The 22,607-nt window shown below is 38.3% G+C and overlaps 1 protein-coding gene across 2 annotated transcripts; it reads right to left on the bottom strand.

The window, feature by feature from the left end:
* Positions 1–1,506: 1,506 nt before the first annotated feature.
* On the bottom strand, positions 1,507–21,869 carry LOC143880016 (uncharacterized). 2 transcript variants are annotated; one of them, XM_077382763.1, is made up of 4 exons: positions 21,660–21,869; positions 21,434–21,539; positions 2,465–2,518; positions 1,507–1,848 (listed from the first exon to the last, which is right to left on the bottom strand). In XM_077382763.1, the coding sequence occupies exons 1-4, from the start codon at positions 21,769–21,771 to the stop codon at positions 1,770–1,772; spliced, it is 351 nt and encodes a 116-aa protein (XP_077238878.1). In that variant the 5' UTR covers positions 21,772–21,869; the 3' UTR covers positions 1,507–1,769. The 2 variants fall into 2 exon arrangements, with proteins under 2 accessions (XP_077238878.1, XP_077238879.1); XM_077382764.1 differs by lacking the exon at positions 2,465–2,518 and having other exon boundaries at positions 21,660–21,864.
* Positions 21,870–22,607: the final 738 nt, after the last annotated feature.

Genomic DNA, 22,607 nt, shown 5'->3' on the forward strand with positions numbered 1-22,607 from the left:
GGCTAGTAAGTTTTGAGGATACAGTGAGACCATACGGTCCTATATTTTTTAAAAACTGCTATACAGCCCATTTCATAAGATGATCTAAACCACTCATTCGTTGGGCTACAACGTAGATATGTTTTACCCCAAAAATCTTTTCCATAGGATGATCCTAGCCCTCCGATCTATAGAGGTTTTCGGAGTAGATCCTATTTACGAGTGACCCGACAAATAATCAGTTCGTATCGTATGAAGCGAGGCCATACCCGTACCATACTTTTAAAAAAAAAAAAGCTGGACTTCGGCCACAGCATATAAATTCACATACAAGCCCTCTCCATTGTTCTAGGGAAACGATTTCAGCACAACCATGTTTTAATATTTGCACAAGCAGCTTGTCTTTTCTTTTTTTTCAGTTGGCTCGTGAGAGCTTTTTGGGAAATGTAATAAGCTTCTGACAGCTCTTTAAATACTAAAAGACAAGATGGGTAAGTGAAAATATCAAAATATGGTTGTGCTGATATCATTTCCCTTGTTTTATTGTCTCCATTTTTACCCCATAAAAATTTAGTCGGAAAAGCACACATTGTCTGCCTGAATCAAGTGTGAACAGCACAGCGTGCTCTGTTTTCTTGTATTATATGACTTGTACTATGTGGTTCATAGCAAGGTAACTTGGGATTTAGGATGTGAAAACAATGTCGCCACTCGCCACCAACTTGAAAAATCCACAGAAGAAACAAGAGTAAACAATAGTAAAACCCAAGGAAGAGCTACTGGTCCTGCAACTCTATTTTCTTACATTCAGATACAAACTGGCTTCAAGGATCAACCAGCAGTGTAGCTCAGATCAGATTTGATCCCATATTGCTGGTTTTCTTTTCAATTGGAAGCAGCTGTCCTTTCTCAAGGGGTATACCCAGATGTAAAGCAGGGCTAACCCAAAAAAAACTGTATCCCGAAACGATACTGTAATCGGAGTACTGCCAACGAGGTCCAGTGTGAGGATCTGGCATCCAAAATTTGATTATGGATGTCAAAAGAGGGATTGAGCCTTAGCTCAGTTGCATAACAAGCCAAGGAGTTTTTCTATATTTTGTTTTCTTCTTGAAAAAATTGATAAAATTTGGTGACTGATACTATTCAAAAACAAATAAATTTGGTGACTGATATTGGCACTACCATGCTTTTATAATTGCACCAACTCATTTTGTCTTTTATTTGTAAACAGCTGTGAAAGGTTATTACAGTTCCCAAAAGGGTCTCAGAAGCCAATTAAAAAAGAAAAGACAGGTTGAGTTTGTGCAATTATTAAAACATCGTAGTGCCAATATCAGTAGTCTAAAATTACTGAAAATGAGAAAGCTGATTATAGGAGTAGAGATTGCTCCAGTTTCAAAAGAAATCTTAATAATTGGTTTTATAGACTCACAGAATCATATGCAGTCAATTTGTCTACACAAGTCCACTTTAGCATTCTGTTTACAAGCAGTAATCACCAAAACCAAACAAGTACATTTAAGATGCAGTGGAAAGCATAGACATGTTAAATCAAATCAACCATCTGTGTTCCAAGTCTTCTAGAGCATACAATCATCCTGTTGGCATTTGTAGAAAAAGATAAAACATAGGCCACTCATAATTAAGGTTGAAAACCACTTTGTATGGCCATACCACCTACGCACAGGAGCTAACTACAGCATCCTAGTACAGTTCTCTAAGCAGAAAAAAGATAGATAGCTTACAACGGAGACTGTTGCCCAAGAAGAAAGACACTAGTAAGTCTGTCAGGTATGAAGGAAATTAGCTGCCATCATCAACTCCAAAGTCAATTCAGGTTCAATAGGAAAATCTATATCCTTGCCACTGCAACAAATAACTACTATATGAGATGAAAACTATGACTTAAAATCAAGGTTAAATAAACTCTAGTAAATAATATCGATTAGGAAGTAAACATTCCCAACATTTGCCCCTAAATCACATTCCAGTAAAACGTGTACATGTGATAACTTTCTTTAGACGCCATAAACTCCCAAAAATTCAAATTAAACATCAAGAGATTAACATTCAAGAATATGCAAGACAATTTTTTATGCCCTCGGCCTCTCCAGTAATAATAATCTAAGTTGCAACTACAGTGGACAACAAATATACCTTTCTCAATTACTGAGAGAAGTGCCAGTTTTCTACATAACTAGTACAATATATTTAGCTGTCGCCAACAAATCAATTGCTATCGAGGATACATATGCTGTACTCATGACTGATCATAAGCTTATGGGCCTTCACAGGTTTTGTTTTTGTTACCGATTTAGTGCTCCATTTGTTCTTTCACCTTCCTCTAATATTCCAATTTTCCCCATTTCTCAGTGAATTGAAATATAGAATGAATATAACACCTCTGAGGGGAACCACACCAAGAAGATGAACTTGACAAGACTAAAGCAAAAATGTACAGAGTATTGCTGTGTGTCCTTACCATACCATTCTGTAAAATCTTGAGCATGCCAAAGAGCTCCATCCATCTGAAGAGCTTCACGGTTCACGAAAGGGCAAGGATAAATATTAGCATCTCCCGCTTTTTCTCATAAAGCTGAATGGAACAGCTTTTCTCTATATGACCGATCATCGATACTTGTTGTTGGCAATGCTAAAATGTGATTAGTTCTGCATGAATCATGGACTACTACTGGCGGTATTAATATGAGATGAGGATACTGATTTGTGCACTATACTCATTTGCGTGCTTTATGAGAAGAGTTGGAATTTTATGTTTTAAAAATAAGTACATTTTTTTTATTAAGAAGTCAAAATCAAACAAAAAGAGGACAAATGGGCAACAATAAAAGTTAGAATAACAAAAGATTACAAAACCAGCAACCATTCAAAAAAAAAAAAAATTACAAAACCAGCATCACATGTCAAACAATCAGATATGTACAAGTTACACCAAAGTTTGTATGGGCGTCAGCTTGAGCATTCCTTTCTCATTAACATTTTTCTTTTTCTTTTTTAATGGTAGCCAATTTTATTGAGAAAAGATCGAGGTGGCCAGTACAGAGAAAAATAAGATAAAGAAAAAGAAAAGTACAGAACGAAAGAAGCGAAAGAGCAATAAAGACTCAAGGGGGAAGGGAATCAAACAACTCCAGAGCTTCTTTGGAAACACCCTCCCTAGCTACACGATAGTCTACCTCATTGGATATGAGAGAAAGAATGCTCAAAAGTTGCAATAATATCCCTCATCTCTCTAAATAGGAGTATGAATCTCCAAGGAGGAAAGGATTCCTCCTTAAGCCACATGATTATATTGAGCAAGTCACCTTCAATCCAATATCTTAAAGGGGCTTAAGTGAGATATGAGTTTAATCCCAGTACACACCATTTTAACTGTGCTTCTGTAGCATCATTGTCACCGGAAGGACCTAAATGAGCTAGAGTAAGCTTCCCATTAGAGGTAAAAAAATATCCTTGAAGGCCAGCAAATCGGATTTCAATACTATCCCTAAATAAAGATTTTCAACTACTGTCAGAGTCAAGCTTTATCCACCCGAAGGGAGGGAAGCACCAAACATCTAGAGGGCTCTTTGTGGGGATTAATCAATATTAACAACAGCCCAATCTTCGATAAAATCATGAAGGCGAATATTAGTAAAAACAAGGCATTTAGACACCTGCTCAGTAAGCTCAAAAATTTAGATCCATATCTGAGTAACCTAAGGGCAAGAGAATAAAAGAAGGTGAAGGCAAGATAATAAAAGAATTTTTAGTTGTTTTTTAAGGGCTTTGATTCTCTCTGTACCAGTCTTGAACCCTACACCTTATGGCAACATGAGTACTTATTGCCTCTACCACTAGAGCATGTAGGATATTGGTTTGAATATATAATTTGAACCTATTCATGCATATATTGAGGACTTAGACTTCCATCTCTTAACAGCATTATAGTTGGTACAGTGTGATGAGCGTAGAAGATAGACTATGCAGTATGCACCCACGTCCAACTCAACTCAGCTCAACTCAACAAAGCCTTTGTTCCAAACTAGTTGGGGTTGGCTAAATGAATCCTTTAGAAAAAATTCATAAAGAATGTGAAAGCCAGGATAAAGGAGGGTTGGCGTCAGGTAGGACGTAGGTAGAGGGTTGGTTGTAGGTAGACATGGCTAAATAACTCCGCCTATGTTTTTCACAGCCTGTCCCAAACCAAGATAAAGGAGGAGGGTTGGCGTCAGGTTGGCAGCCGGCCGTAAACTTTGCCACTCTTCTATGAAATGAACCCACCTCCCTCTATGATTGATATATCAGCATTGGTTTTTCACTCTAGGGGGTTTGTAGGTAGGTAGAGGTCATCATACTGGTGGCAAAATGATGAAATCATGATGGCGGAGAAAGACGCCAACGTAGGTCTTTTGGCAATAAGAAGACTCCTTTTGTAGAAGGAACAATCATACCAGGGGGAGATGTTGGGATATCCATGAGAACCAACCTTTGATGGCTTAATAGTGCATCGACAAACCATTGACTTAAGATGCTCCTCATTCTGCTTTCAAAGGCAATGATCAGCATGTATTATGCTAAATATAACTATAGTCCAGGAAGTGAATTGTGTGAAGGGTATATCTTCCGATCACACAACTTCCTTAACCCAATCTAGCACTACACGAGTCTTCAATACCCGATGCAAACATAGCTCTGATACCAAATTGATGTGAACTCATGAGAGAGAGAGAGAGAGAGAGAGAGAGAGAGAGAGGTCAATATCAAGGAAGAAGGGTGAAAGAAGAGAAACTAAAAAAGAGAAAGATAGGTTTAGGGATAGAAAACTAACTTAATAAGAAGCATCACACTACAAATAAGGCATCACACACCATCAACATAAGAAAACATCAATTTTTATTCATATTCAATTGTATTTAGGAACAATAGGTCTTTCATATTTATAGACGATGCAAGCCATATGGAAAAAAAAAGACTAAAAACCCTTGTTGCAAAACAATTCCAAGTCTAATTAGAATTCCTATTATATTTAACTTCTAACTCCTCATTGAAACAAAACTCCTGTTACACAAACTCTGCCTACTACGAGTTAACTAGGACTCTTCAAACCCAATTGGACTCCTAATTCATCATATGGAGACTAATCCACTTACAACTCCCAAAAATACAAGGACTCCCTTATGCTACAATGTGAGTTCTTGTGATCAATTAACATCTTAAGCGATTAATTACAAATGACATAGATGCCCCCATCACTTAAGATTTTCGTAATAGACATGTGGGCCACATTTTGAGCACCGATAAATTAAAGAAACCAAGTGATATTGGTGGGAAACGACCGTGGTACCTAACCTAAAAATTAAGGGACTTAAAAGACACCTAAATTACACTAAAAAAACTTAAAATGTGGACGTTATGATGATTATTATCATACTCTCCCACTTGAAAAGATTCAACCCTTTCGAATATAATGATTGGAATCAGGGGGCGAGCCAGGAATTTACACTTGGGGGGGCGGACTAATTTACAGTTTGCCTACATAGGACGGGGGGGGGGGGGACTTACTAATACCGGCGTTCAAGAACGGTGGTAAATGTAAATTTTCTTTTAGCGGCGTTCATGAACGCCGTTAAAAGCCATATGTATTGTAGGTTATAAAATAAAAGGGATTTTGCAAGTCATTGGGGGTCCCATGGCCCCCCTCAGGCTATATGTCGTTCCACCCTTGATTGGAATGACAAGCGGAAGTTTATCTGATCCTCACACACTCTGCAAACAGTTGGCCCTCCGAGCGAACTAAGTATTTGCAACGCACAAGAAACTTTGGGCAGTTATATTGTCAGTTTGAAGTAATGTGGTCACAAGGTTTGCCTTCGATGTACTCCTTATACTGTGACAAGTTATAAAAACCCCTAATTGGTGTCCTCTTGATCCTCATGTAACGTTTAGGAACCATCTCCTAACGGAGCCAATTATGAAAGATGATGATCAATCCTTAACTTGAGCGAGCCACGTATTGTCGATATTGCCATTGGATGACAAGTTCAACTCTCATATGCCAGTTAACATCGAGCATTTTATATGTTATCAATCCTTACACAAGCCTGGATCTGGATAGCTTAAGTGACTTGTCTCTAGTGCACTTGATTAGTCGAGTACATTCGCCAAGTTTTCATCTTTAGACAAGCAGGTAGTTTCATCCAAGGTTGCCAGAGCGGGAATCGAAACGGGAATCGAAGGCTCCCAGGGAAGAATCCTACTCAAGGTTGCCAGAGCGGGAATCAAAACGGGAATCGAAGCGGGAATCGAAGGCTCCCAGGGAAGAATCCTGCTTCCTTGGTTTCATCGCACGAGCTTTGAGTTTATTGGCTTTCTTCTCACAAATTGCTCTAGCTCGTAGTATTTTACATCCCTAAAATAGTCTTCGGAGCTAACTTTTTCAAGAAATAGATCCCTCGTCACACCAACAAATGACAAGTAGTTTTCTCATTACGTGTCTTTTCTGCTTCAATATTAGTCAACACTCTAATGTACACCCGACCAAAGTTTGCAAAGTTTTCATGCTAATGTAAATCATTTGGTCCTCGTATAAATTAAGCTGCCATAAATATGTCCCCGGCACTTTTAGGATGAAAAAAAAATAGTCTGCAATGCTTTTACCCAATAGAGACATTCATGTTAATTAACTTCGTAAACTCCCAACATGTTTTTAATCCTTATAGTGTATTGATTACGATCCATATGTGTGGGACCCGATCCCGCGAGAGGGGTGGTGGCGCGAGAGCCGCCACGCACTATCTCTTGGTCTCTCGTACCCACGCGATTGGCGTGTGCCTTTTATTATTAATTTTAATTCATCTTTTATGTGAACTTGGGATCACTAAGGCAATCCGAATTCCACACAAAAGAGACTGACAGAGTCGCCACCTAGATGTGGGATCTAGGACCCATAATTAACCAGAAATCTAGACTCGCTACCTGGTTACAAGAATGGAAGGTATGGGGATTTATCCACCACATGCACCATTCCTGCCCGATAATCGGTCTTCAATTCCAAAAGTTAACTCTTTTAAATTCATTTTTAATGGCTCATTCAACTCTCTGTTAATGTGCTATCTATGTGACATGCATCCTATGATCTAATTTCAATGTGAATCCTAAATGTGTATCTTGATTTCTTAATTGGTTTGGATTCAATCTAAGTGAAAGTTCTCCTAAAATTCTAATTTCATGGAAAATCCTAAGTGATTTGATTGTTTCAACAGTTTTAAAAAGTGATTAGCCCGAGTCCTCAGATGATCTGGTATTCATCCAAAGAAGCCTACGTATCCCCGCCTCCACGAGAATCAAGGCAACGTAGTTCTTCGCGCCTATTCTAAGCTAGGATGCCTAAGACACCTAGACTTCTATCCTAGACTCGATCTAAAAGACCGAACCGGTTATTAAAGTTTCTTGTACGATTATTTAAATTTCAGTGAATTGTGGATTTTATGACACCCTATATGCCCTAACTAAATGCAGATTAGCCCTAAGCTAATGCAGGTGGTTCTTACAACCTATGTGTGACTAGGCTGTATTTCCTACGGAAAACCAAGGGTGGACTAGCGTATCCTACTCTAGTCATCACTCGGCGATATGGATCGCCGACTGACCGGACGGAGGCGCTCCTATAACTCTAGGACAGACCTCTAACTCTAAAACAAGCACACAGCAAACAATCAATCAAACAACCTATCAAAAGAAAAACCCTAACTCTAAAATTCTCTATCGAGGAGAAACTCCTAACTCTAGAGGAAGGTCTTTTGAAAACTATATTTTAAAGGTTTTTGAAGAAGGTTTAAAACGTTTATTTACAAAAAAGGTTTGGCTGGACTTGGGATGTAAATCCCAAGCTGCACTACGTACCTCGGAAGAGGATCAAGCCAACGTAGTTCGAAACGAACTCTCAAACTACGCTTCTAAAAGAAACACTCACACTTCAGATTTTTTAAGGTTTTTTTATATTTTCAAATGTTTTTGATATTTTTAAAGTTTTCAAATGTTTTTGAGTTTTAAATTTCTAATGTTTTTGGATTTTAAAGCTTTTCCAATGCTCAGGACCTTAAAATATTTTTAATCTTAAAGGGAACACGCAAGTAATAGCACAAACTAGGGCAAAGCCCTAAAGCAAAAGGGGAAACCCCGAATAAGCAATTAGCGTCTCAAAGAGACAAACCACAACAAGAAAGATAACGTCCCAAGAAGAGAGAAAACGATCCAAGATCCCAAGCAAGCAAAGCTCTAATAAGACTGAGTTAGCCTCTAATCAAAAGCGAAGTAATCAACAACTCTAAAGGAGAAACTCCGAACTAACAACACTAAAGAGGAGAACAAATGAGTCAGAGACTCTCTAATACTACAACTTAGAGGAGGAATGAGTCAAAGACTCCCAAATAACGCCAACAGAAGAACCAATGAGTCAAAGACTTCCTAGTAATACAACAAAAGAACGAATGAGTCAAAGACTCTCTAAAAGAAATGGAAACATGAGTCAAAGACTCCAATAACACCAACTAAAGGATAGATGAGTCAAAGACTCTCTAAAAGAAAAGGAAACACGAATTTGCACATTTGGCAGAGGTAAAACACCAAGCCGGGCCGGACAGCTACCTAGCCCTAGGGTGCAACAAATGTGCAACCCAATACCCATAAGGGTAGGGGTATGAAGCCAAGCCGAGTAGGGTGTTCTCCCAAAACCAAACGGCGCACAAAGAGGACTAACGAGAGAATGAGACCTGGCGGGTCTCCCAAACACACACAAAGATGGGCTCCAAGTAACCTTATCATTGCCCTTGCAAGGGGGAAGCAAGGCTAAGACAACTAATTGACCAAATTGGTCTCTAATTAACAGAGGCACAAATTGAGGTGCAACCTCAGAGAGGATTCTACAAATGAGGCAAAGCAGACCTTCTTAAGGAATTAAGATGTGACAGAATTTAAGGTCCTTTAAAGATTTTAAGATGATTTTCAATTAATTTCGGATTTTCAATGAATTTTATCAATTTTAATCATATGAGTGATTTTACAAGTGAAGTTGTTGCAAACGAACTCGAAATGAGTTGAAACTTCTCCAGAAACAAGATATGATGAGATGTAACTTACTGGAATATTTTTACAGATTATTACATTAAACTCATATTTAATTTGGATTTAAAAATTACTTGACCAGATTGCAAAAATAACACAGAAACTACTAGATATAGAAATCTAAATTCCATGAAATTTCTACAGTAGTAAGATATAAGTGAAAATAGCATTCTGTGAGATTTCCATGAATTTAGAAAACTATTTACTATCATTTTTGGATTTTTCAAATTTCAAACCAGATTATGAATTAACACCACAGCTCATATGAAATAAGATCAAAATCACTTGAAAATTTTACAGAAGCAAGAAGTATAGAATTTAAGACTACTGTAAAAATTTGGAGAATTGTATCTGTGATTTGACATCAGTAACAATTCTCCCAAAATCTGATAATTTTCAAAGAATGCATAAAATAATATACCAAACAAAATTCAAAAATTCTCACAAATTCATGGTAGAATGTATCATTATCATATTATTTTCCCACGAAATTTCATTATTTTTGGAATCTGTTTAGTATATCTTTTAGTTTTCTTCGTTAAAAATCATGCAAAAATCCGAAAATATACCAAATAATTCTAAAAAATTCTGAAAACAGTGTACCTACCTGTGATGAGTTCCTCGCCGAATCCAAAAGCCGAAAAAAGACTCAAAAATCCCGCTATGTGCGATCGCTTCCGCTTTCTTCCTTGTTTTTTTCTTTTTTCCTCTCTCTCTCTCTTATTTTCACTCCCTCTCTTATTTTCTTTCTCCCCTTCTCTTTTTTTTTTTTCTCCTTCTCTCCTCCTTATTTTCTTTCTCCCCTTCTCTCCTTTTTTTTTCTCCTCCTCCTTTTTTTCTTCTCATCACCTCTCTTTATATAGTGAAAAACTTAGTGGAGAGGTGGAAATAAATAATGAGAATGGTGGGTGTGGTGGAGAATAATGGAATATATAATGGTAATGGTGGGAATGGTGGTGGGAATAATGGAATATATAATGGTAATGGTGGGAATGGTAGTGGGGATAATGGAATATATAATGGTAATGGTGGGAATGGTGGTGGGGATAATGGAATATATAATGGTAATGGTGGGAATGGTGGTGGGGATAATGGAATATATAATGGTAATGGTGGGAATGGTGGTGGGAATAATGGAATATATAATGGTAATGGAGATAATGGTGTTATTTTAAAGGGAAAAATGAAGTTAGTGGAAATGGTAGAGAAAGTTAAGTCATGCTAGTGGTGAGTCCCACTTTGTGGGTTCCGCACAAGCGGGTCCCACATCAGCGGGTCCCACACAAGCGGGTCCCACATCAGCGGGTCCCACACAAACGGGTCCCACACCAGCGGGTCCCATATCAGCGGGTCCCACACAAACGGGTCCCACACTAGCGGGTCCCACACAAACGGGTCCCACACCAGCGGGTCCCACATTCTCTTTTGCTCGGATTCTCATGAATAACCCTTCTCAATACTCAACGGAAAAATACGAAACATGACGGAAACGACCAAAAATATTTAGAAATGTAACAAACGGACGCGGGAAGGAAGGACATTGGAAAACCGATGGAAAAACCCTAATTTCTTAAGGCAGAGCAAAATGGGGTGTCTACACGCCCAAGCATAGCGAACTTGGGTCCGGTCAAAATGGGGTGTCTACAGATGCCCCTCTTTGGCAATGCGTGTGTAACACGCGAATGGCAAAGCTGAACAGACGACACATTTTGACTGACCCGAAAGCAAAGCAAATTTTTGGGTTTTCAGTTTTAAAACGATATTCACAGAGATAAAACTCTACCAACAATAGGGAGATAGCCTCTCACCGACTCTTAACTCGGCAACGACAACTCAAAGAGATAGTCTCTCCCTAATACTCATGACTCAACTGTTTAAATCAATACGCAAAGACTCTATTAAAGCAAACACAAACATACTCTGTTAAAACAAAGCTTTTAAGAAAACGAACCCAATAAAATTACCTCAAAGAAAGCAGACCACTATCGATGCAGACGTAAATCAACCCTTCAAAGAATATCAAATCAAATTACTCAAAGAGTATGTAACACTCATAGAGTCTCAAATCAAACACTCAGAGAGCTTCAAACACATAGAAATCTTTATACTCAAAGAGCCTCAACCACCCGAAGAGTCTGTAACACTCAAAGGGTCTCAACTACTCAAAGAGTCTCAAACACATGCAAAAACCTTTATACTCGAAAGAGTCTCAACTACATAGAGAAACCTTTATACTCAAAGAGCCTCAACTACCCGAAGAGTCTGTAACACTCAAAGGGTCTCAACTACTCAAAGAGTCTCAAACACATCAAAGAAACTTTTATACTCAAAGAGCCTCAACTACCCGAAGAGTCTGTAACACTCAAAGGGTCTCAACTACTCAAAGAGTCTCAAATACATCAAAAACTATTTATACTCAAAGAGTCTCAACTACCCGAAGAGTCTGTAACACTCAAAGGGTCTCAACTACTCAAGGAGTCTCAAATACATCAAAAACTATTTATACTCAAAGAGTCTCAACTACCCGAAGAGTCTGTAACACTCAAAGGGTCCCAACTACTCAAAGAGTCTCAAACCAACACAAAACATTTATACTCAAGGAGTCTCAACTACCCGAAGAGTCTGTAACACTCAAAGGGTCTCAACTACTCAAAGAGTCTCAAATCAACACAAAAACATTTATACTCAAAGAGTCTCAACTACCCGAAGAGTCTGTAACACTCGAAGGGTCTCAACTACTCAAAGAGTCTCAAATCAACACAAAATATTTATACTCAAAGAGTCTCAACTACCCGAAGAGTCTGTAACACTCGAAGGGTCTCAACTACTCAAAGAGTCTCAAATCAACACAAAACATTTATACTCAAAGAGTCTCAACTACCCGAAGAGTCTGTAACACTAGAAGGGTCTCAACTACTCAAAGAGTCTCAAATCAACACAAAACATTTATACTCAAAGAGTCTCAACTACCCGAAGAGTCTGTAACACTCAAAGGGTCTCAACTACTCAAAGAGTCTCAAATCAACACAAAACATTTATACTCAAAGAGTCTCAACTACCCGAAGAGTCTGTAACACTCAAAGGGTCTCAACCACTCAACGAGTCTCAAATCAACACAAAACATTTATACTCAGAGAGTCTCAACTACCCGAAGAGTCTGTAACACTCAAAGGGTCTCAACTACTCAAAGAGTCTCAAATCAACACAAAACATTTATACTCAAAGAGTCTCAACTACCCGAAGAGTCTGTAACACTCAAAGGGTCTCAACTACTCAAAGAGTCTCAAAACAAATCAAAACATTTATACTCAGAGAGTCTCAACTACCCGAAGAGTCTGTAACACTCAAAGGGCCTTAACTACTCAAAGAGTCTCAAATCAACACAAAAATATTTATCGATCTTATATCGAGTTCATTGATAGCATAGCGATCTCCTGCCGAGAATAAATGGGAGTGCATGATCTTTGCTGAAAGCAAAACTCAAGTAGATTGATGAGATTTTTAGGTGCTGACTCTCTTTAACAGATGAAAAGCATTCTAATGAGGTTTGAAGGATGCAGGAGTAGATTATATACCCCGCTGGGAGTTGAAGTTTATGAAACTTTGACTCCAAAAGAAACAACTTGATCAAGGAATTCAACTCAAAGAGTATGTTCAAGCTTCTCTGGTTTCTATTTGCTAAGAATAGATATCCCAGTTATCATTGTGTAATATCTTTTATGACGCAAGTCATAAAAGATGCCCCTAGTATGATGTGCTTCCATGACAAGGTTTTAAGAAAGCAGAATTCTTTGGTATAATGGTAAGACCACCTTCACAAAGGCTGAACGTAAGAGTTCTTCATTTTGCTCAGTGCTTGAGGCTTTGATGTTTCAGGCAGGTCTGAATAACAAATCTCTTGCCCTTCTTTGATTCTTAAACCAGGATCTACTCTAGATTTTTCTTTACATTTCGGAAGGTGTACACCCATTCTCTCCAGTGCCAAACACTTTTGATTCTAAAAGAAAACAATGAGAAACAAGGAACAGACTCCTGAGGACTCTTTCAAAGAAGACTTACAATATTCATGGGACTTGACTAAATTTTGATTCACTCTTAAATCAAATGTGTTATTTTTAAATGGTAAGGTCAGCCACTCTTAGAGTAGTCTCAAAAACCATGCCAAAAGGCTCTAGTTTCCTCCATCAGGACATCCGTCATGGTTATACCCCTTCGGATTGCTCGGTTTTAATGCCCCTAGTTTAAAAAGGTGTCAAAGTAAGCCTTGCTGACACTATTCGGATTCCAGGATCCTGCCCTATAGAGGTTGCTTCTCGGTCTCCTTGATTTGTCTTTTCGGAAGAAGTCAAAATTAATGTCTTCCAAGTTTTCAGTCTAAAAGACCACTTATCTCAACTTTTGCTTTCCAAGCTTTCAGTCTAAAAGACTACTTATCTCAATTTTTGCTTGTACTCAAACTTAGGAATTCTACGTAACTGAGGAACTCCTTCTGCTTCTATTCAACTCAACTTTTCATGGGAAGTATTTGCCTCTGACTAGATTGTCTCTTCAAGTTTTCAATCCAGCATACCACTACCCTTACCTTCTGATAAGTCAATCATTTTGCTTGTTGACTTAGCAAGAAAAACGACTTTCACCTTTCTCTAGGCCGCCCTTTCGGGTTTTCAACCTAGCGGATCTTCAGACTCTCATTCTTTTCTTTCTGTTTTTCTTTTCATTCGCCTCGAACCTTTACTTGTTTCACCAGAAGGACTTTCTAGGTGGGCTCGGGTTCAAAAGGGTTGAATACCTAAGGTTCTAAGGATTTGGACCGAATCTGGTCTAGCCAGACTACCTACGTACCCCAAAAATGGAGGATCAGGTCCGCGTAGTTCGCTTAAGGATTTTTCAAAGAATGGTTTAGCATTTAGCTTCAAAATTTTGAAAAGGGATTTTATCCCAAGGTTTGACCGAACCTGAATTAATCAAGTTGCCTACGTACCCCTGAAGAAATGGGGATCAGGTCCGACGTAGTTCGGGTGCATAAATGCCCCGGGTTTATAATGTGTTTGAAAAGAAACATTGGCTTTAAATTGCTGACCCAAAGGGTTCTCAAAAGGATTTTAAAACGTTGGATTTTGGCTATTAAGGCTCAAACGTCCAATGATGGCCTCCTGATGTATTTGATGTACAAGCTCTTTTGTTTAAGGTTCAAAGCCTTTGAAAATTTTTATTCGAGGAGTCTGGCGGTTTTCTGGCAAAACTTCAACCATTGTGCTTCACTCCCATCTTGCCTTGAAATCATAATGAAAATACACAGCCCAATTTTTCTTTTAGGGCTCAAATCTATGACTTCATTTCGAGAAAGTCTTCTCTCACTTCTTCATCAGCTCCACAGGATATCTGATACTTATCTCTTTAAAATTGTACTCTTCAACTGGATGCCTAAAGCAGATGAAGTCTTGCTTTGCTCAACGACAGGGCATTCCCCTGGTTTATCCTTATAGGATCAAGCAAGACTACCTCAAACCCCTCTAAACAGGTTTATCAATTCTTTGCGCTCCTTAGGAGATAAAGTTTTTCCAATCCATTTCTCCCGAGTTTCGAATTTCGATACCACTATCAATGGCTTCGATTTCTTCTTCAAGTGGCTATGCTCGACGCTCTTCCTCTCGTTTGACCATCTTTCAAATCTCGAGGGGAATTTCGTCTGCATTCTCATCCGAGAAGGGGGTCTTGTAGTTGTTTTAAACATTTAATCCAAGAGTGAATCATAAAAAATTGAAGATACAGACTCAAATGCTTTATTGAATTGAAATACTTTGAAGTACATAGATGACTTTGAACGCGCCTCAGTAGGCTCTACATTGAATTTAATCAAAAAGCTAAACACCGACTCTGAACGAGAAAGATTGATTGACATGACACATTTTCTTTTCTTTTTTTAACATCAACTTAACTGAACTTTTCCAACTTCGAGAGAAGAAAGTTGATGTACACTCAATGAAAGACAAATCTAAAGACACAGGACACTTCTTCAAAGGTAGTGAACCGGCACTGAAAGTTTATAGGTGATACACCTTTCTTCATGATAATGATAATTACAAAGTTCGATCCCGAAGTAGGAATCCCAGAAAAGGCAACTCCACAAGGTCTAGGTTAAATGGGGCAACAAAAGGCTTATGCTGACAATGTGGGTAAAGCAATAGACTGATGTATCGAATGAATTCAGAAATGGTCAGTCTTTTGGAAGAAGGGCTTTTTGTTGAACACAGACTTTTGACTTAGAAGCAATCACACTATCTCAATAGTCATGGGATAAAAATTCTAAACAAATAGAGAAAAGAGTAATCTTGAAATACATCAACGGGTATGTTAATTTGGAAAGAATCCTCAATCTATTCCTTAAGATGTTCTTTGGGTATAACCGTTCTTCTTTTGGGAATGAAAGAGTCAGGAACGATAAACATCCCTAATCAGAATAAGTTTCGATCTCAGCAACGATCATGCACTCAAAGAATACAGGTAAGATCAAACTTTTCCATCAATGATTTCGATATGATCCAAAGGTAAAAGATATATGATAGGTAAACATTGATCAATGAAAAATCAATGGCTCAGATAATAGACCATGGCCATAAGAATGACAAAAGTAGAGTCCAGGGCCAGATCTAAAATCTGAATGATGGATATCAACAACTGTAGATCAATATGATTAGATCAAGATGAGATGAGATAGCATAAGATTGCTTTCAACGGATGGATCATGAATGACTAATCCTATGAGATCTTTGGAAATGAATGGGATTTACATCCTAACCCCAAAGGAAAAGTTTTTTTAATCTTCGCACATTTTATCAGTGTTACCTGAAGGCATCAACCCTAACCCTAATCTAGCGGAGTGGAGAGAGGATCTCGACTCATGACTTTGTTTGTGTACCTAGGACCGATCGTAGCCATTGGAAGATGGACTACAGCCTAATCTAGACACAAATGGGTAGGATATCCTAAACTAGGCTCACACACACAATTGGGTAAGATATCCTAAACTAGGCTCACACACGTGATGCACATGTGTTCGTATACTACATGCATGTGTGGGTTAATCTAGGGGTAAGGCCAAGAGTTCCCTTAGCGCGAATCCATGTTCGATATACTGTACCAGTGTCCGGTGTATCAGTACGTGAACAAGAGATCCGTTTACGTACCATAAAGGTACTAGGCTAAGGGTGGAATGCTTCTCTAGCACAGAGGCACCAGGTGATGAAATCCCAGTCAACCATGCTAGATAACACTCCGGGTTCCTAAAATAGGACGTGTGTGCATGTGAGATGCAGGGGTTTAGATGAAAGTGATGTAAGTGTGTGCAATAAGTTCGCGCAATCTATGATGCCTTCAGGTTTTGTTAGATTAAGTTTGAGTAAATGTGATGAGAAAATAAAGCATACAAACTAATCTAACAAGCATAAAAGAGATAGAGTTTTCATGAGCCAGTTGAAATAGATTCAAATGAGTAATCCTTTGGAATTGTAATGAAGTTAGGTGGTCCCCAGCAGAGTCGCCAGTCTGTGGGACCCGATCCCGCGAGAGGGGTGGTGGCGCGAGAGCCGCCACGCACTATCTCTTGGTCTCTCGTACCCACGCGATTGGCGTGTGCCTTTTATTATTAATTTTAATTCATCTTTTATGTGAACTTGGGATCACTAAGGCAATCCGAATTCCACACAAAAGAGACTGACAGAGTCGCCACCTAGATGTGGGATCTAGGACCCATAATTAACCAGAAATCTAGACTCGCTACCTGGTTACAAGAATGGAAGGTATGGGGATTTATCCACCACATGCACCATTCCTGCCCGATAATCGGTCTTCAATTCCAAAAGTTAACTCTTTTAAATTCATTTTTAATGGCTCATTCAACTCTCTGTTAATGTGCTATCTATGTGACATGCATCCTATGATCTAATTTCAATGTGAATCCTAAATGTGTATCTTGATTTCTTAATTGGTTTGGATTCAATCTAAGTGAAAGTTCTCCTAAAATTCTAATTTCATGGAAAATCCTAAGTGATTTGATTGTTTCAACAGTTTTAAAAAGTGATTAGCCCGAGTCCTCAGATGATCTGGTATTCATCCAAAGAAGCCTACGTATCCCCGCCTCCACGAGAATCAAGGCAACGTAGTTCTTCGCGCCTATTCTAAGCTAGGATGCCTAAGACACCTAGACTTCTATCCTAGACTCGATCTAAAAGACCGAACCGGTTATTAAAGTTTCTTGTACGATTATTTAAATTTCAGTGAATTGTGGATTTTATGACACCCTATATGCCCTAACTAAATGCAGATTAGCCCTAAGCTAATGCAGGTGGTTCTTACAACCTATGTGTGACTAGGCTGTATTTCCTACGGAAAACCAAGGGTGGACTAGCGTATCCTACTCTAGTCATCACTCGGCGATATGGATCGCCGACTGACCGGACGGAGGCGCTCCTATAACTCTAGGACAGACCTCTAACTCTAAAACAAGCACACAGCAAACAATCAATCAAACAACCTATCAAAAGAAAAACCCTAACTCTAAAATTCTCTATCGAGGAGAAACTCCTAACTCTAGAGGAAGGTCTTTTGAAAACTATATTTTAAAGGTTTTTGAAGAAGGTTTAAAACGTTTATTTACAAAAAAGGTTTGGCTGGACTTGGGATGTAAATCCCAAGCTGCACTACGTACCTCGGAAGAGGATCAAGCCAACGTAGTTCGAAACGAACTCTCAAACTACGCTTCTAAAAGAAACACTCACACTTCAGATTTTTTAAGGTTTTTTTATATTTTCAAATGTTTTTGATATTTTTAAAGTTTTCAAATGTTTTTGAGTTTTAAATTTCTAATGTTTTTGGATTTTAAAGCTTTTCCAATGCTCAGGACCTTAAAATATTTTTAATCTTAAAGGGAACACGCAAGTAATAGCACAAACTAGGGCAAAGCCCTAAAGCAAAAGGGGAAACCCCGAATAAGCAATTAGCGTCTCAAAGAGACAAACCACAACAAGAAAGATAACGTCCCAAGAAGAGAGAAAACGATCCAAGATCCCAAGCAAGCAAAGCTCTAATAAGACTGAGTTAGCCTCTAATCAAAAGCGAAGTAATCAACAACTCTAAAGGAGAAACTCCGAACTAACAACACTAAAGAGGAGAACAAATGAGTCAGAGACTCTCTAATACTACAACTTAGAGGAGGAATGAGTCAAAGACTCCCAAATAACGCCAACAGAAGAACCAATGAGTCAAAGACTTCCTAGTAATACAACAAAAGAACGAATGAGTCAAAGACTCTCTAAAAGAAATGGAAACATGAGTCAAAGACTCCAATAACACCAACTAAAGGATAGATGAGTCAAAGACTCTCTAAAAGAAAAGGAAACACGAATTTGCACATTTGGCAGAGGTAAAACACCAAGCCGGGCCGGACAGCTACCTAGCCCTAGGGTGCAACAAATGTGCAACCCAATACCCATAAGGGTAGGGGTATGAAGCCAAGCCGAGTAGGGTGTTCTCCCAAAACCAAACGGCGCACAAAGAGGACTAACGAGAGAATGAGACCTGGCGGGTCTCCCAAACACACACAAAGATGGGCTCCAAGTAACCTTATCATTGCCCTTGCAAGGGGGAAGCAAGGCTAAGACAACTAATTGACCAAATTGGTCTCTAATTAACAGAGGCACAAATTGAGGTGCAACCTCAGAGAGGATTCTACAAATGAGGCAAAGCAGACCTTCTTAAGGAATTAAGATGTGACAGAATTTAAGGTCCTTTAAAGATTTTAAGATGATTTTCAATTAATTTCGGATTTTCAATGAATTTTATCAATTTTAATCATATGAGTGATTTTACAAGTGAAGTTGTTGCAAACGAACTCGAAATGAGTTGAAACTTCTCCAGAAACAAGATATGATGAGATGTAACTTACTGGAATATTTTTACAGATTATTACATTAAACTCATATTTAATTTGGATTTAAAAATTACTTGACCAGATTGCAAAAATAACACAGAAACTACTAGATATAGAAATCTAAATTCCATGAAATTTCTACAGTAGTAAGATATAAGTGAAAATAGCATTTTGTGAGATTTCCATGAATTTAGAAAACTATTTACTATCATTTTTGGATTTTTCAAATTTCAAACCAGATTATGAATTAACACCACAGCTCATATGAAATAAGATCAAAATCACTTGAAAATTTTACAGAAGCAAGAAGTATAGAATTTAAGACTACTGTAAAAATTTGGAGAATTGTATCTGTGATTTGACATCAGTAACAATTCTCCCAAAATCTGATAATTTTCAAAGAATGCATAAAATAATATACCAAACAAAATCCAAAAATTCTCACAAATTCATGGTAGAATGTATCATTATCATATTATTTTCCCACGAAATTTCATTATTTTTGGAATCTGTTTAGTATATCTTTTAGTTTTCTTCGTTAAAAATCATGCAAAAATCCGAAAATATACCAAATAATTCTAAAAAATTCTGAAAACAGTGTACCTACCTGTGATGAGTTCCTCGCCGAATCCAAAAGCCGAAAAAAGACTCAAAAATCCCGCTATGTGCGATCGCTTCCGCTTTCTTCCTTGTTTTTTTCTTTTTTCCTCTCTCTCTCTCTTATTTTCACTCCCTCTCTTATTTTCTTTCTCCCCTTCTCTTTTTTTTTTTTCTCCTTCTCTCCTCCTTATTTTCTTTCTCCCCTTCTCTCCTTTTTTTTTCTCCTCCTCCTTTTTTTCTTCTCATCACCTCTCTTTATATAGTGAAAAACTTAGTGGAGAGGTGGAAATAAATAATGAGAATGGTGGGTGTGGTGGAGAATAATGGAATATATAATGGTAATGGTGGGAATGGTGGTGGGAATAATGGAATATATAATGGTAATGGTGGGAATGGTAGTGGGGATAATGGAATATATAATGGTAATGGTGGGAATGGTGGTGGGGATAATGGAATATATAATGGTAATGGTGGGAATGGTGGTGGGGATAATGGAATATATAATGGTAATGGTGGGAATGGTGGTGGGAATAATGGAATATATAATGGTAATGGAGATAATGGTGTTATTTTAAAGGGAAAAATGAAGTTAGTGGAAATGGTAGAGAAAGTTAAGTCATGCTAGTGGTGAGTCCCACTTTGTGGGTTCCGCACAAGCGGGTCCCACATCAGCGGGTCCCACACAAGCGGGTCCCACATCAGCGGGTCCCACACAAACGGGTCCCACACCAGCGGGTCCCATATCAGCGGGTCCCACACAAACGGGTCCCACACTAGCGGGTCCCACACAAACGGGTCCCACACCAGCGGGTCCCACATTCTCTTTTGCTCGGATTCTCATGAATAACCCTTCTCAATACTCAACGGAAAAATACGAAACATGACGGAAACGACCAAAAATATTTAGAAATGTAACAAACGGACGCGGGAAGGAAGGACATTGGAAAACCGATGGAAAAACCCTAATTTCTTAAGGCAGAGCAAAATGGGGTGTCTACACGCCCAAGCATAGCGAACTTGGGTCCGGTCAAAATGGGGTGTCTACAATATGTTTAAATCTTCCCATTATATTCCCGATATCCTAATCAACTATTCAATCCTAGGCTATTATATCAATTTAATGCAAACCTAGCTCTGATACCAAATTGATATGAGCCCATGACAGCCAAGAGAAAAAGAAAGGGTAAATCATCAAGATCAAGTTCAAGAAAGAGGCATGAAAGGAGTGGAAAAGGGAAGCGATTAATGAATTTAACTGATGAAGGGTTTTTTGAACCCAACCAAGAAGGGTGAAGACGGAAAGGCAAAAACAAAGGGAAAACAGGAGGAACTAGAAGAAAGAGAGAAGAGAAGAAAAAAGAAAGAAAGTTAAAGAGGAGTTTAGGATTAGAAAACCGGCCTAATGTGATGCATCACACTTCAAAAAAGGCATCACGTCCCATCAACACAAGAAAACAACAATTTTAATCTGCATACAACTGTTTTGAAGGCCAATATGCCTTTCATATTTATAGACTATGCAAACCATAAGATAAGAACAAAGAACTCATAATCCTTGTTGCAAAAAGAATTCCTAGTCTAATTAGAGCTTCTATTATACATTTATACATTGAAATAGAACTCATATAACATTAAATTTCCCTAGTATGAGTAAATTAAGACTCTTCAAACCCAATAAGAAGCCGCAAAAATCCATGCCCTTCTTCTACTAGAAAAAAAACAAAATTCCTCATACATTCTCATCCAAATCTCATAAAAAAGACAATAGAAAATAATTAAAAAAATGGAATCACAGACCTGGCAAATTGCAAGGACCAGTAGAAATACTGACAAATCTTCTCAAGAATGGGGGTGCTTATTTCTGGAAATTTGACCTCTCCGTGCTGCGTTTCCGAAAAACTCCCTGCGAGATCGAAAAATCAATAAATGAAAGAAACCCTAACCCTAACAGAAAAAAGGAAGAAGAAGAAGAAAGAAACCCTAACCCTAACCCTCATTAAGAAAATAAGCAACAGAGAGAGACCTGTAGATTGCAGCATGTTTCGTATGGTTTGAGAAACCATTGCAGCTTTCTTGTCAATGACGAATTCGAATCCCTGCGCACTTATCAGCTTCACCGTATCCTCCTTCTTCATCACTGATCTTCAGATTTTTCCACGAATGATGGATTTGGTGAAGCTCCAAAAAAACACAGGAAAAATCAACAAAGAACGAGTTATTGAAATCTCTCTCTCTCTGGGTGCTAAAAAAGAATGAAATGACGAGGTTGCCCCAATGGATCGTACAATCGGAGGACTTTTTAAGGGCATTTATGTCAGATCACAATAACCGATTTGTTCAGTTTCATGCCATGTGACAAAACCGATTTACTTAACATTACTTAACAATGTTAGGGGTGCAACTCGGGTCGATTTTTAGGAATTCGAGTTGAGCTTTTACCTAAAAATCAGGTCGGGTTAGGGTTGATTCCTATTCATTTTTTTAGCAAAAGCTCAACCCAACCCGACCCAAGTTGCACCCCTAGGCATGATCCATGAAACAATCCGATTGGGGCAAGTTTTTGATGGATCTAAATGGTTTGTTGGATATTATGATTGATTGATTGGTGTGATTTTGAGCGATTGGAGATCCAAAAAGAAGAGCGTCAAGTGAACGGTTCATATCAATCTAAGGTGGGACCTACTATGATATAAGGGGACAATGAGGTTGTGCCTCACTCACTTAAGCATTCCTCATTCCAAGAGCAAGACCAGACACAATTTCTCTCCTATCACTTAAAAATTATAGCAATTAAGCAATACTATTTTCTTTTTTGGGTTAAGTATGCTAGGATTGAAGATCCAACCTCATAGTTGAAGAACAAAGCCTCTAGCTCAATTGAGCTAGAGGTTCATCCCCCTATCCTATTTTTTGACAAATTTTTCTTCTATCGAAAAATTCACTTTTACATATACTTTTCCTAGTAAAGTTA

Source organism: Tasmannia lanceolata, unplaced genomic scaffold, assembly GCF_043159265.1.
Source record: "Tasmannia lanceolata isolate RefF3 unplaced genomic scaffold, GAP_Taslan_0.1 ptg000006l, whole genome shotgun sequence".
Classification (NCBI taxonomy): Eukaryota; Viridiplantae; Streptophyta; class Magnoliopsida; order Canellales; family Winteraceae; genus Tasmannia; species Tasmannia lanceolata.